The sequence below is a fragment of the Haliotis rufescens genome, unplaced genomic scaffold, assembly GCF_023055435.1.
Source record: "Haliotis rufescens isolate VD_foot unplaced genomic scaffold, xgHalRufe1.0.p SCAF_6, whole genome shotgun sequence".
Classification (NCBI taxonomy): Eukaryota; Metazoa; Mollusca; class Gastropoda; order Lepetellida; family Haliotidae; genus Haliotis; species Haliotis rufescens.
Window position 1 is genome coordinate 7,527,191 of NW_025964334.1, and position 14,247 is coordinate 7,541,437.

The 14,247-nt window shown below is 40.1% G+C and overlaps 1 protein-coding gene across 1 annotated transcript; it reads left to right on the forward strand.

Moving 5' to 3' along the window:
- Nucleotides 1-9,122: 9,122 nt before the first annotated feature.
- LOC124128971 lies at nucleotides 9,123-10,562 on the forward strand. Its single transcript, XM_046492415.2, has one exon. It carries the CDS (start codon nucleotides 9,123-9,125, stop codon nucleotides 10,560-10,562), a length of 1,440 nt encoding a protein of 479 aa, XP_046348371.2.
- Nucleotides 10,563-14,247: the final 3,685 nt, after the last annotated feature.

Consider the following 14,247-nt stretch of genomic DNA (forward strand, 5'->3'; position numbering starts at 1 on the left):
CATCTGTCCAGACGACAAATTCACAGCGGCGGGAAGTAACTGACCGTCAAATAGCCTACACAAATAAAATTTTTGAATGTAACCTCATTGAAGGAAAACAATATAGTGTTTACTCATTGCTAACATTTCAGATATCAAATAAAAGTTGAGACTTGCCATAGATTATTATACAATAATCGAGAGTACAGTCTACATCACTAATTTGTAGATATAATATCAATGGAAAAATGTTGGAAATACGAGGTGATGCGAAATGCGTTTAACGTCGCTTTCAAGATTATTGCACTTATAGCGACGTGCTTGTACGTGTGTGTGTGTGTATGGCTGCTTGTACTGGTCCTGACTGGTGACGATTAATAGTGATAGCCCACTGGGATACAATGCTGCAGTTTAACATGAATACCCGACTCAGATCGACACAGTATATTGACTCCGAGCCAACCAGTCCTTGTTTTAGCCCCTTAATGTCGAACGCCAGGCAGGGAAACAACAAGGACCTTTTTTAATGTCTTTTGGTATATTATGCTGCCGGGGATCGAACCCCAGACCCTCCGGGTGGACGCTCTACCACTAGACCACGGAGGCGGTCGTTGGATATACGAACCTGTCGTGTTATCATAATGCATTCCAATTTCTGAGGAGCATCATAATGTGTATTTGATAATATTTATACATACAAAATTGGTTATCACTTATCTTGTACAATCACAGAATGTACTATGTTTAGTGTATTTGTAAGACTGTATACATAATGCTAAGGTACTCGTACCACCCGCACCTAAACTGGGAGGAACATTAAGCAAAAAGAACGATGATGTATTCATAGCTGAACACGGGTACATAGTAATGACGTCACTTCCGATGCTGGGGCATGTGACGTATGGCGTAGTGCCGCGTGCACATTGGCGCTCTCAATATTGTTAACACGTACAAATGCATACCAAAAACCGTAGAAAAATATCACAAAAATCAAACATTAAATTGATGGTTATAGCTTTAAAATCGATGGAGACAGAAAGCCGAAGTGTCGGCGCAAACAAGCAGGAAATCAATAGGGCGATGACAGTTACAGGATATTTCGGGATAGCTTCGGTGGTGTTGTCACCAATTAATCCAAAGACATCTTTAATCGGTTAGTAGGTACAGGTAATTTTCCGAACACGACACAAACACGAGCTCATGATCTGATATTGTCCTTATTCAATGACATGTGACAAAGACAGACCAGGCCCGAATACTTTAAAATGATACCCGTCAGCATTAGGAGAGGAGAGCGCGGTTTGCAATCGATCGAGTCGAATCCCGATCGTTCTAGTTCTCCCCATTTAGAGACGAGCCTGGCCGGTCTGATCCTGTCGCGTATTGATAGATGGACTGAGAGTAAGTCAAACTAATGTGAGTATAAAGCTGATGTTGCGTTTCTTTATTATGCGAGGATAAATGCTGATGGAGACAATTCGGAGTAAGCGTCGTTAGACCAATTACTCCTTGACTGAGCTGAGCCGATGCTGACAAGGCGAGTTGCAAAGTCATGGTTTAACTGACCATGATGACAAGGAACGGCAATACGTTTAGGTAACTGTAGTAGGGTCCCAGTTGACAACCGAAAGCAGTTACCAGCTGGACAAACTGCATCACTGACAACGCCAACCAACTTCTCAACGAACTTACCTCACCAGTGGTGGTAAGAATGTTTTCTTTTACTCTGACAGGTGTCCCGTGTGCAAAGAACACTCTCATTTTTGTCTGAAAATTTGACATTTCAAAGGAGTATATAGAGCTAACTATCACTCAGGCCCCCCACCCAGCAATTAACAATTATAGTCACAATCCTTCAGGCAACTTTCTAACAGTGCTGAGCAAAGTCTTTACTATGCTTATTTGACGTCACGTGACCCACCGGTTTCCAATTCTCCTTGTTGTAAGCATCCTAAATCTCCTCACTGGCAAGTCACTTTAAAAAAATGATAACAAGCATAGGATTCATGTTATTTTGGGACAACGGTTAGTTTCTACAAATGTGGATTCAGGAGATGCTATTAGATTTCTGAGTCTTGAAGTTTTCAATGACTCAGGTCTGTGGAAAGATATCATTTTGCAAAAGTCAGATGTTTCACCACCCATTATTGGTGAGATTTATAAAAAACGTTTCCAACTTATTGCCGATTTAGTGTCTCTGATTTTAGGCTCGCGCTGTCATGGATTCTCAATGTTATACTTTGACTGTTCAAACTGGTTCAACAGATGTTCCATCTGGGTAAATAGTATTTTCTTTCCACCTGTTGCTGGTCAGAGCATAAACAAATTTCTGTTTTCTCGCTGTCAAATATTACAATTCCTCTCCAATCAAATTTACTTCACTTTCGCAGTTCAGTACAGTAAAGACAAAAACTTGTCACGTTTGCCGCATGTGTCCTATTTTTTGGTACCAATAAGAACCGTGCAGACAATGATCTTTCCAAGTCGGCTGAAAACGAAAAGATATCGATCTTGACTACTCCAGATAAACCATCAGAGCTCTATGATGCCAGAAAAATTCGTTACCGTCTTAGTGTAATTTCAGACCCCATAGAGATTAGTCAATAGTATATAGGCAATATTACGATTCAAGTGATTTGCAACATTTTACCTACAAGCTATGTCTTTGTAGTGATCACAGAGAATTTAAGGTTTTTGTCCACGCTGACCGGCTTCTTAACCCCAAAGATAGGCTAATGAATGTATTTCAACAATCAAATTACTCCGTCTCATGTTTATGAATCTGATACGGACACAGACAAGACAAGCTTGGCGGCACAGAAACCAACCCCCAAGCAGGCACAGAATCCCCACTTTGATTTACAGGAGGCCGACGTTTTCATAGTAAAACGAATCTTAGCCCATACAATAGTCAATGGGGAAAATTACTACAAGATTCACTGGGAAAATTTCACTTTTTTATAGGAGGCTACATGGGAACCCGAATCTAATATCCGTCAAGGATTGATTCGTGATTACATGATACAGAAGTCATTAAAAAAGAAACGAAAGCGTTAGAAATCTCAATATATAATTCGAATAGTGTTTCAGATTAATTGTAATATTTCGTTTCCTTTGCAGTTGTGACACTGCAGACTTCGTGTAGGTACCCGCTAATATTGATTTTTGCATGTGTTATATTTCAGGTTTAGAATTACATGATGCTGTATGCATGCAGCTAGAACATGCTATAGATCGTTATTTCATTGTTAGATTATTCAATTCTCACAAGGTTATAGGAAATACAATCGTGCATTTATGTTAAGAATGCATATTGTCATTGTCAAATATTGTGTTTTGAATACTCCGAATACTCGGATCATTTACGGTTATGTGTTGGTTGATATACGACAATACAAATCATGTTCATGTGTTATGGCCGCACATATATTTCGCGGGCCACTATAAAGCATGTTCGCTTTGTGTATATACGAGAATACAAATGAGTTACAATATACGAGAAATGACGACTACGGGTCGCATGGTTTTTTCCTGGTTATACCACTTATACGAGATTGTGCTGTTACAGCGTAACAGTTTCCCGCAATGTATGCTCCCTGGCTGTTGGAACTCTCCTGTGTACGAGTCAAATTTGTCGTTGCGTAAAGGTAGCCGAGACAAACCACGCCGTTCGCTCTCGCAATCAGGAAAATTAGGTTTTGACTACTTGTGACACACCACAGTGTGAGTATTGGCAGTATATTTATGATAGTATGGTTAAGATTGTTTGTGTACAGTTTAATTGGGCTGTCATAGGATGATATGTCGGGAATTCGCTTTGACAAGCCTTGTAATGTGACTAAGTTTTCGCGCGGTTTTTGAATATGCTGACGCATTCAATTTATGTATTTGAGTTACCCTTATAATTTATTGTCGCATAAGGTTATATGTAAATGGATATTTCTTACGTTGTTTAGGTGCGTCTTTAAAGTCTGTTTTAGCGCATTGTGGACTAAAAGTTGTTATTTTTGTTGAATAGCAAATTACCGTAATGATTTTAAAATGTGGACACCTTTTGTTAAACACATGATATTATATGCTAGCGACCAGGTTAAGTAATCATTTGTGTTTGTATTTCTTACAGCCTTTTACCCTTTATGAGAACCTTCATATACAGAATAAACACCTTCAAATCTGATGACACTTGTACCATCATTTCTTGAATGGAAGAGGTTCGGGGTTATCTGACTTGTAGCTCGCAAGGGTGATGCAAGTACAGTAAAAGGACTAGTATAAGACTGCTGCAAGCTGGTTAACAGGAAAATGCAACCACCACAGGGATTTGTGTATATCTACACTGTGCAATAGGACAGGAACCCTCTTCAGGCAACAACAGGAGTTAGAAGCTTATTACAACATACAGTAATAACTACTGTGAGAAAATTCATCATGTCTGATATAGACAAAACAGAAGCAGAAAGGTCTGAGGAGTTTATGAGTTTGAAGCAGATGGAAACTATTAAAAAAGAGGAACTTACTGGAACTTCATACAGATTAAGAACTCTAACAGAAAAAGGAAGTGGAATGTATAAGGAGACCAAGGATGCACACTGTGCTAAACTAGCTAAAGCCCAACAGGAACTTAAGGGAATTCTTAAAGCTTGTAGTCAATACCAAGGCGACCTCAAGTCATTACGACTTACTGAACGGAGCTTGGCTCAAGTGCATTCACATTACTGTGAACTGTCATCGGGATATATAGACTTCTTACGTCGTACAAACACTCTTGATAGCAACAATGACCTAGATCTACATCTGCAGAACTACCAGGTACTGAAAAGTGAAATTGAAATCACGGGCAAACTTTTAGATCATCACGTCCGGGAACTCATTGATTCATCATCCTATCAATCAAAGTCAATTATGCGCACCAGCAAATCTGGGTTAAGCAACACCAGTTCGTCGCTTGCTAGGAAGCGTGCTAAGGCAGAGGCAGCACGTGCTAGGGCAGAATATGCTGTCAAGGAAGCAGAGATTCTTAAGCAGCGTGCACTTCTGGAGGAGCAGCAACAACTTGCTGCTGCTCATGCCTCTCGTAAGAAGGCAGACATGGATGCTGACCTCAAACTTCTCAAAGAACAGAAAGAAATGGCTGGGGCTGAAGCAGAAGTAAGGGCCTTGCAGTTAGAGGAGGATTCTCAGGGATCAAGCAGTCATTTCTCATTACCAGTTGAAGGTGCCAAGGATCGCACAAGGGATTACGTAGCGAGGCACTCACAAAACCAAACGAGTAACATATCTGTGCCTCGGCACTACTTTCAACAAGAAGCCAACAGACGTCTGACTTCACCTTCTCCCCCACTGGCTCAACAGGGACCAGTTAATGTATTGCCGGACACTAATATTCCATGTGCAGAGGCAGATTTAGTGTACTCAGTGGCACATCAAGGAGATGGAATTGAGAACATTCATAGGGATGAGGCCAACAACATGTTTGTTGCTACTGAACTGTCACGCTTCCTGCTGAAGAAAGAGTTACTGCTTACAAGGCTCACAAGTTTTAACGATCGGCCTGAATCATATGCCATTTGGAAGTTAAGCTTTCTCAGGATCATTGCTGAACTGCAGGCTACAGACGTTGAAGAGTTCGACTTATTGGTGAAGTGGTTAGGCCCTGCATCCTCGAAATACGCCAACAGTTTGAGAGCTGCTAATGTGCAAAACCCTTCAAGAGGCCTTGAAAGAATATGGGCAAGGCTGGATGAAAGATATGGATGCCCAGAGATGGTTGAGGCTGCGCTGAAGAATAAACTGGCTGCTTTCCCAAGGTTGACTTACAAGAATAGTGAATTGTTATACGAGCTTTCAGACCTCCTCTCGGAAGTTGAATCCATCAAGGGTCAGGATGAATACAAGGCACTTCTGTCTTATTTTGATTCCTCAGCTGGGGTGATACCAATTGTCAACAAACTGCCTTACGGCCTCCAGGAGAGATGGACATCTCATGCCACCAGATACAAAAGAACTAACAAAGTGTCGTTCCCCCCATTTTCAATTTTTGTGGATTTCGTAAGAGACATAAGCAAGGAGAAAAATGATCCAAGTTTTGCACATGAAACTTACACAGCTTCCCCTAGGAAAGACAGATCTAAACCACCTCTGGTCGTAGCAAATCGGAAGACAGAGGTCACCCAGGAGACTAGAGGAAACCAGGACTGGTCAAAACTGTGCCCTGTTCACAAGACTGATCACTCTTTAAATCAATGTAAGGCATTCAAGCTCAAGACAATTGAAGACCGCAAGGCACTAATCAAGCGCTTTGGTATTTGTTACAGGTGCTGCCTGACATCGTCACACCTAGCCAAAGCCTCCAGGGAATTTGTTAAATGTGCATTTTGTGGAAGCAGTAGACATGCTACAGCACTGCATGTTGTTGATTGGGAACAACAGAACTCAGAAACAGGAACACCTTCTCCCCGAGTGAATGATGGCGGGGAGAGGAAAGATTCACCTTCAGACACAAGCAAATTTCCTATTGCTTCAAAGTGCACTCAGATATGTGGAGATGGATTTGCTGGAAAGTCCTGTTCAAAAACTGTTCTAGTGAAAGTTTATCCAGAGGGAAGACCTGATATGGCTACAAGAATGTACGCTATGTTTGATGATCAGAGCAATGCATCTTTAGTGAAGTCTGAATTCTTTACGAACATGGAGGCAGATGGTGAAGTAATCCCATACACACTATCATCTTGTGCTGGACGCAAAGATACTTCTGGCCGGAGGGCCAAAGGCTACATCGTAGAGTCATTTGATGGACATTCCAGGTTACAGCTTCCCACACTGATAGAATGTAATCAGATTCCGGATAACCGAGAAGAGATACCTGTACCTGAGGTTGCAATGCACTATAATCACCTGAAGGACATTGCTAATTGCATACCCCCTCTGGACAATGACGCACAAATTCTCCTTCTGATTGGTAGGGACCTAATAGAGGCCCACCATGTTTTGGACCAACGGATTGGCCCAAACAAGACTCCCTATGGACAAAAACTCTCTCTTGGGTGGGTGATTGTAGGCGAAACTTGCCTTGGCAAAGTTCATCAGCCCAAGCAAGTCACGGTACATAAGACTTACATTCTGTCAGATGGACGCCCATCCATATTTAAGCCTTGTGACAATCACTTTCAAGTAAAGGAAGGCTGGTCATCAGGAAATGAGAAAAACAAGGTTATCTTCACAGCACGTGAAAGAAATGGACAAAATGAGGACAAGCTATTTGTTACCACTCAAGAGGATGACAAATTAGGATTATCTGTGGAGGACAGAGAGTTCCTTGAAATCATGGATAATGAAATGGTCAAAACATCAGAAGGTAACTGGATTGCCCCACTTCCTTTCCGAAATGGCAGAAGGCGGCTCCCAAACAATAGGAGCCAAGCTTTGAACAGGGCCAAGACTCTAGATCGCTGCCTGAAACGAGACACCATCAAAAGACAACAATTCCTGGAATTCATGCAGAGAATTCTTGACAATGATCATGCAGAGTTGGCTCCACCATTGACGGAAGATGAGGAACGTTGGTATTTACCTTTGTTTGGGGTTTACCACCCGAAGAAGCCGGACCAGTTAAGAGCAGTGTTCGACTCTTCAGCAAATCATGAGGGGACATCACTTAATGATGTGCTGCTGAAAGGACCAGACTTAGCAAACAGTCTTGTAGGTGTGCTTCTACGCTTTCGAAGAGAGTCAACAGCTGTAATGGCAGATATTCAGCAAATGTTCTATTGTTTCCTCGTTAAAGAGGAACACAGGAATTTCATACGATTTCTATGGTATAAGGATAATGACATAAACCAAGAGTTGGTGGAATACAGGATGAAAGTTCATGTCTTTGGAAACAGCCCTTCACCAGCTGTTGCCACTTACGGACTGAGGAGATCTGCCAAGTCTGTTGTAGAAACATACGGAAAGGATGTGCAGCTCTTCGTCGAAAGAGACTTCTATGTTGATGATGGGCTAACATGTCTACAAACTACCGAGCAAGCAATTGACCTAATAAAGAGAACACAGCAAGCATTGCTGTCAGGAGGAAATCTGAGACTACACAAGGTAGCATCAAATGATCCAGAGGTTATGAAAACATTCCCATCAGACGACTTGGCGAAAGACCTAAAAGACCTGGACCTAGGGTCAGACTTGCTTCCTGTGCAGCGTAGCCTAGGAATGGGACTTGCAATCTGACTCCTTTACTTTCAAAGTGTCTGCAGACCCAAAACCTTACACCAAGCGAGGAATTCTATCAACAATCAACAGTCTGTTCGACCCTATGGGATTTGCTGCTCCTGTGACCATTCGTGGAAAAATTCTCTTTCGGGATCTGGTATCTGGAAATTCAGACTGGGACCAACCATTACCTTCTGCCAGTGAACGAGAATGGGAAGATTGGAAGGACTCGTTAACATTGCTTGAGGAACTGAAGATACCACGCACGTATGTGCCTGTCTCATTTTAGGGTGTCATAACAAAAGAGATACATGTCTTCTCAGACGCATCAGAGAAGGCCGTAGCTGCGGTGGCTTACTTGAGAACTGTTGATAAAGATAAAGACCAAAGGACAGGCTTCATTCTTGGCAAGGCAAAGGTTGCTCCTATGCATGGGCACACCATACCAAGGTTGGAACTTTGTGCTGCAGTACTTGCGGTTGAAATTGCGGATCTGGTTTGTGAACATCTCGGACTTCCTCTTGATGTTGTTCAGTATTACACAGACAGCAAGATAGTCCTAGGCTACATCTACAATCAAACAAGAAGGTTTTATGTGTATGTATCTAACAGGATTGACCGTATCAGGAAATATTCTCAACCAGAACAATGGCATTATGTCCATTCGGATAAGAACCCGGCTGATATTGGTACCAGATCCATCCATGCTTCGCAGTTGAATTCATCAATTTGGCTCTCAGGTCCAACGCCAATTTCCCAAGATTCCTGTGCTCATACCTTCATCCTTACTGATGAGGAAAACGACAAGGAACTGAGACCTGCACCTTCGTCCATGAAGACAAAAGGTATGCGACACTAGTGGATCTTTGGACACACGCTACCTTGAAAAATTTTCTTCATGGGAAAGTCTTGTACGCGCTTTCACTCTACTCAAGTGCATGGCTCGCAAAATCCAAAACAAACATCCATTGGGAATCAATTCGGACACCTTGAAAGAGACTGAACGCTTTCTAATGAAGACGGTACAGTACAGAACCTTTGGAGCAGAGATTGACTGTCTGCTGGCAAATTCGCCCATCCCTAGGAATAGCACTATATTGAGCTTGGATCCAAAGCTGGATGAACATGGTATTCTGTGTGTTGGCGGACGCCTAAACAAATCAGATTTTGATGCTCGCCTGAAAAACCCGACCATTATTCCTGGTGACTCTCACCTTGCGAGGCTCCTAGTGCATCACCATCACTCAAGGGTCAAACATCAGGGTCGTACGTTCACAGAAGGAGCAGTTAGGTCGGCTGGTTTATGGATCACTGGAGCTAAGAGGGTGATCTCCTCGCTCATATACAAATGTGTTTCATGTCGGAAGCTCCGTGGAAGACAACAATACCAGAAGATGGCTGATCTCCCTAGTGACCGTCTAATGCCAAGTCCTCCCTTCACTTACGTTGGATTAGACACCTTTGGACCATGGTTTGTTGTTACACGTCGCACTAGAGGGGGTCAGGCTAATAACAAGCGGTGGGCTGTTTTATTCACATGTCTTACCACAAGGGCTATCCATATCGAAGTTGTTGAAGAATTATCTTCTTCTTCATTCATCAACGCTCTCAGAAGATTCATTTCAATAAGGGGACCAGTGAAGGAACTGAGGTCGGATCGCGGAACAAACTTTGTTGGAGCAACAGATGCCCTCAAGATAAATGTTGTGAATGTTGAGGACAATTCTATCAAGCGTTTCCTAGATGATGAAAGGACCAAATGGATTTTCAATCCACCACAATCCTCACACATGGGCGGCGTCTGGGAAAGGATGATAGGAGTCACACGAAGAATTCTGGACTCTATGTTGGCAGAAACCCGCCATAGGCATTTAACTCATGAAGTTCTATCGACATTCATGGCCGAAGTATCTGCGATTGTGAATGCGCGACCTATCGTCCCAATTTCCTCGGATCCTCAGTCGCCAGAAATTCTTACCCCTGCCATTCTCTTGACTCAGAAGACTAATCATGAGGTGGAACCAATGGAACTTTGTGATTCCAAGGACTTGCTTCGATCGCAATGGCAGAGAGTTCAATCCCTCGCAAATACGTTCTGGAATCGTTGGAGACAGGAATATCTCCACACTCTACAGCCAAGACGGAAGTGGTTTCAGGACCAGCGTAATGTGCTACAGGGTGATCTTGTTCTACTGAATGAGAAGAACAGTGCTAGAAATGATTGTCCAATGGCAGTTGTCGAGAGAGCCTTCCCAAGCAGTGATGGGAAAGTACGAAAGGTTGAACTTCGAATAATGAGAGGAGGAAAGATTACGAGGTACATTCGTCCAGTTACAGAGTTGGTAACACTGCTATCTCCAAACTCTGATACTTCATAAACTGTCCAGTTCAAGATGAACTCTCAAGTGCCAAAGTACTTTTTCATGTGTTATATTAGTTATTTTAGATGTAGATTTGATTTATTAGATTTAGTTGCTGAACTTGAGGTGATATCTCGGTGAGATATCAGGCGGGGAGTGTGCTGTTACAGCGTAACAGTTTCCCGCAATGTATGCTCCCTGGCTGTTGGAACTCTCCTGTGTACGAGTCAAATTTGTCGTTGCGTAAAGGTAGCCGAGACAAACCACGCCGTTCGCTCTCGCAATCAGGAAAATTAGGTTTTGACCACTTGTGACACACCACAGTGTGAGTATTGGCAGTATATTTATGATAGTATGGTTAAGATTGTTTGTGTACAGTTTAATTGGGCTGTCATAGGATGATATGTCGGGAATTCGCTTTGACAAGTCTTATAATGTGACTAAGTTTTCGCGCGGTTTTTGAATATGCTGACGCATTCAATTTATGTGTTTGAGTTACCCTTATAATTTATTGTCGCATAAGGTTATATGTAAATGGATATTTCTTACGTTGTTTAGGTGTGTCTTTAAAGTCTGTTTTAGCGCATTGTGGACTAAAAGTTGTTATTTTTGTTGAATAGCAAATTACCGTAATGATTTTAAAATGTGGACACCTTTTGTTAAACACATGATATTATATGCTAGCGACCAGGTTAAGTAATCATTTGTGTTTGTATTTCTTACAGCCTTTTACCCTTTATGAGAACCTTCATATACAGAATAAACACCTTCAAATCTGATGACACTTGTACCACCATTTCTTGAATGGAAGAGGTTCGGGGTTATCTGACTTGTAGCTCGCAAGGGTGATGCAAGTACAGAGATGATTCTAGCTGCACATATATTTCGCAGGCCACTATAAATCAAGTTCACTTTGTGTGTATATACGAGAATACAAATGAGTTACAATATACGAGAAATGACGACTACGGGTCGCATGGTTATACGATATGGTTACAAATACAGTGAAGTGAAATACAATGATGAGAATCGAGATATAGTCATGTGACGTGAAATATAATTGACGAGACACTGAATAATGTTGTGATAATACATGTTGATACTGTCACAGAAGTTCACTATTGTTGGATGTTGCTTACTCGCACGGTTCCTAGTGTAAGATTATATATTAACTACTTGTGAAAATTGTTTTCATTCTTCTAAGATACAGTCAGTTCTTATTAGCGGGTGAAAATTCGAGATGAATACGGTCAGACAGTTACCACGTTTCACAATAATGGAAATCTTTTCTTACGCAACATGAGTGATATATGACATTTTATTTGAAGTTAATATTTAAGTTTATGTACATATATCTTTGAATTTTAGAATCCAGAGGCCTCCTCCGACCAGTATGGGTCTTATTCATTTTCATCGGGCTTGTTACGATGTAAATTGTAATAAGAAGGTAAATTGTAACACTTGCAGCAAATTGTAATAATTTTGACGTAAATTGTAATAACAACGTAAATTGTAATAAAATTTGCCGTTGTAATACGCAAATTGTAATAAAAATCTACGTAAATTGTCATAATCTCAATTTGCGGTAAAATGTAATAACTTTTTACGTAAATTGTAATAACCTTATAAGTTTAGTGTCAAAGGCGTTAAATGACTAGAACCTATCCTTGTCAGGGTTAGTACAGGGTTTATCGTACAATCGTCATTAAAGTATTGGTGTGGGGGAGGATTGAGGTCGTTATCGTACATTGTTGTATAACTATATGTATATATAAACGCATTGGAATTTCATTTCTATCATAATGGTTGTCCAGAAGAGGATTAATTACTAGAATGAACTTAGTTTTCTTATTTATTTGAGAAATACTGTGTGTTTTGTAGTTAATTGTAATATATCCTATTGACGATTTTCATCATAATTGTTCATATTTAACCTAATGGAATCATATTTCAATTGGTAAAGTAGGTAGTAATTTACACAATGGAATAATTATAACGTAACAAACTTACACAAATATATTGATGTGTAAATGTGGAAAGTCTGACTTTTACTGACTGAAGCAAATTTATTTATTTTGCAACTGTATATTTGTACATATTTTATTCGGAGAGGGGTTTACTAAGTTGCAAGAACTTGTCCCCAAGACAATTTTCATTTTGTTCTGTGAATAAAATATTTTTTAACTAAACTAAACTAGCAGATGGATGACATGTCATTCTGCAGTAGTCTGTGTGCAAGCTGATTTATACATGTTCATATACATAATATCAATTTATTATTATTCAAGTTTCAATTTTTTAACGTTGCTCGGAAGATGTAAAGCAAATAATGACAATGTCCTGGGCGATGTAAATGTAGGTATGTGAACCCCCAAGGACTACCTTTATCAATTATTTTACGTGCAGCTTGTGTCATGTCTGTATTGTTAGAATGATACTCTAGCAACTGTACACATCGAAATTTATGACTGAAAGATCCATCCTCGGGTTAAAAATGATGGATGCCATTAGGTACGTCTATTCGACAAATAGGTTAATTGATTTATCATCCAATAGTAGATAAGGAGCACATGACCGTTTCCTTCAAACAAACGAGACAATTCAATCGTATTTATACATTATATTTTGAGGAAGAATTCAAATACAACAAATGAGTGACAGATCTCCTGTGCAATGTCAAAGGAAAAAAACAAGTCGTCAGCAAATGCAGCATAGATTTCCCATGCATGGGAAAGGAGAATACTTAATACATAACATTATATACAATGATTTTATTAATATCAAAATAGGGGCGTGGATATTCTTTACCTACATTGCATATACTATTAGATTATTGTGTATTCTCGATCTCTGTGAACTTCTCACAGATAAATAAATAATAATAAATAAAAGTAAACCATGTTAACTCATGGAATATTTGTAGCAATGTATGATTAACATATAGATCATTAATATAACATAAAATATTTCCTTTCATAGGCAGAAGTATATTTAATGAAATAAATGAATAAATGTAACTGTCTGGATTCCTTTCATATGTCATGAAGAACTAACAACAACTTACTGACAACTTTTGCTGGGATAATAACTCCTTGCCCCAACAACAAAAACAGAATCCATCATGATAACGGCACGAAATCATAATTCAAAGCATACACAAATAATATCCGGTATCTTCGGGCATGTATTGTTGAGTTTCAAAGAGCATCAGAATGTATAATAAATTTGTTGCAATCAATTATTGCTGAAATATATCTGTTTTGATCAAAATTGAAAGGATGGAAAATCTATAATGAAAAGGGTTTTGTCACTAACCCAAATATTCTCTTTGACCTTATACGAAGAGTATTCTAAGATCATTAAACTCGGCAATCGTTGGTGGATTGCGCCAAGCAACCTTGATACCAAATTTGGTACCTCACGTATAATGCGGTACATAATTTTCGAAACAGATAATTACATAAGTTATCACTAGTTTGTGACATATATACGGACAAAAATTACCTCAGAGGATAATCTTCTCTGGGGGTTTAAGAGGATTAAAATAATTCCAGCTCACATCAAGCACTGTAATAAAATATGGAAATTATAGCATACCTTCTTAACATTCCAATGAAAAGAATAGTGACTAACTAAGAAACCAAATTATATTTATCTCCGATACTATGCCCTCATCAGTATAGACACACACACATACATACAC

What these genes read in the sequence shown, in the direction of transcription:
- LOC124128971 (XM_046492415.2), top strand. Translation starts at nt 9,123, where the DNA reads ATGGCTCGCAAAATCCAAAACAAACATCCATTGGGAATCAATTCGGAC.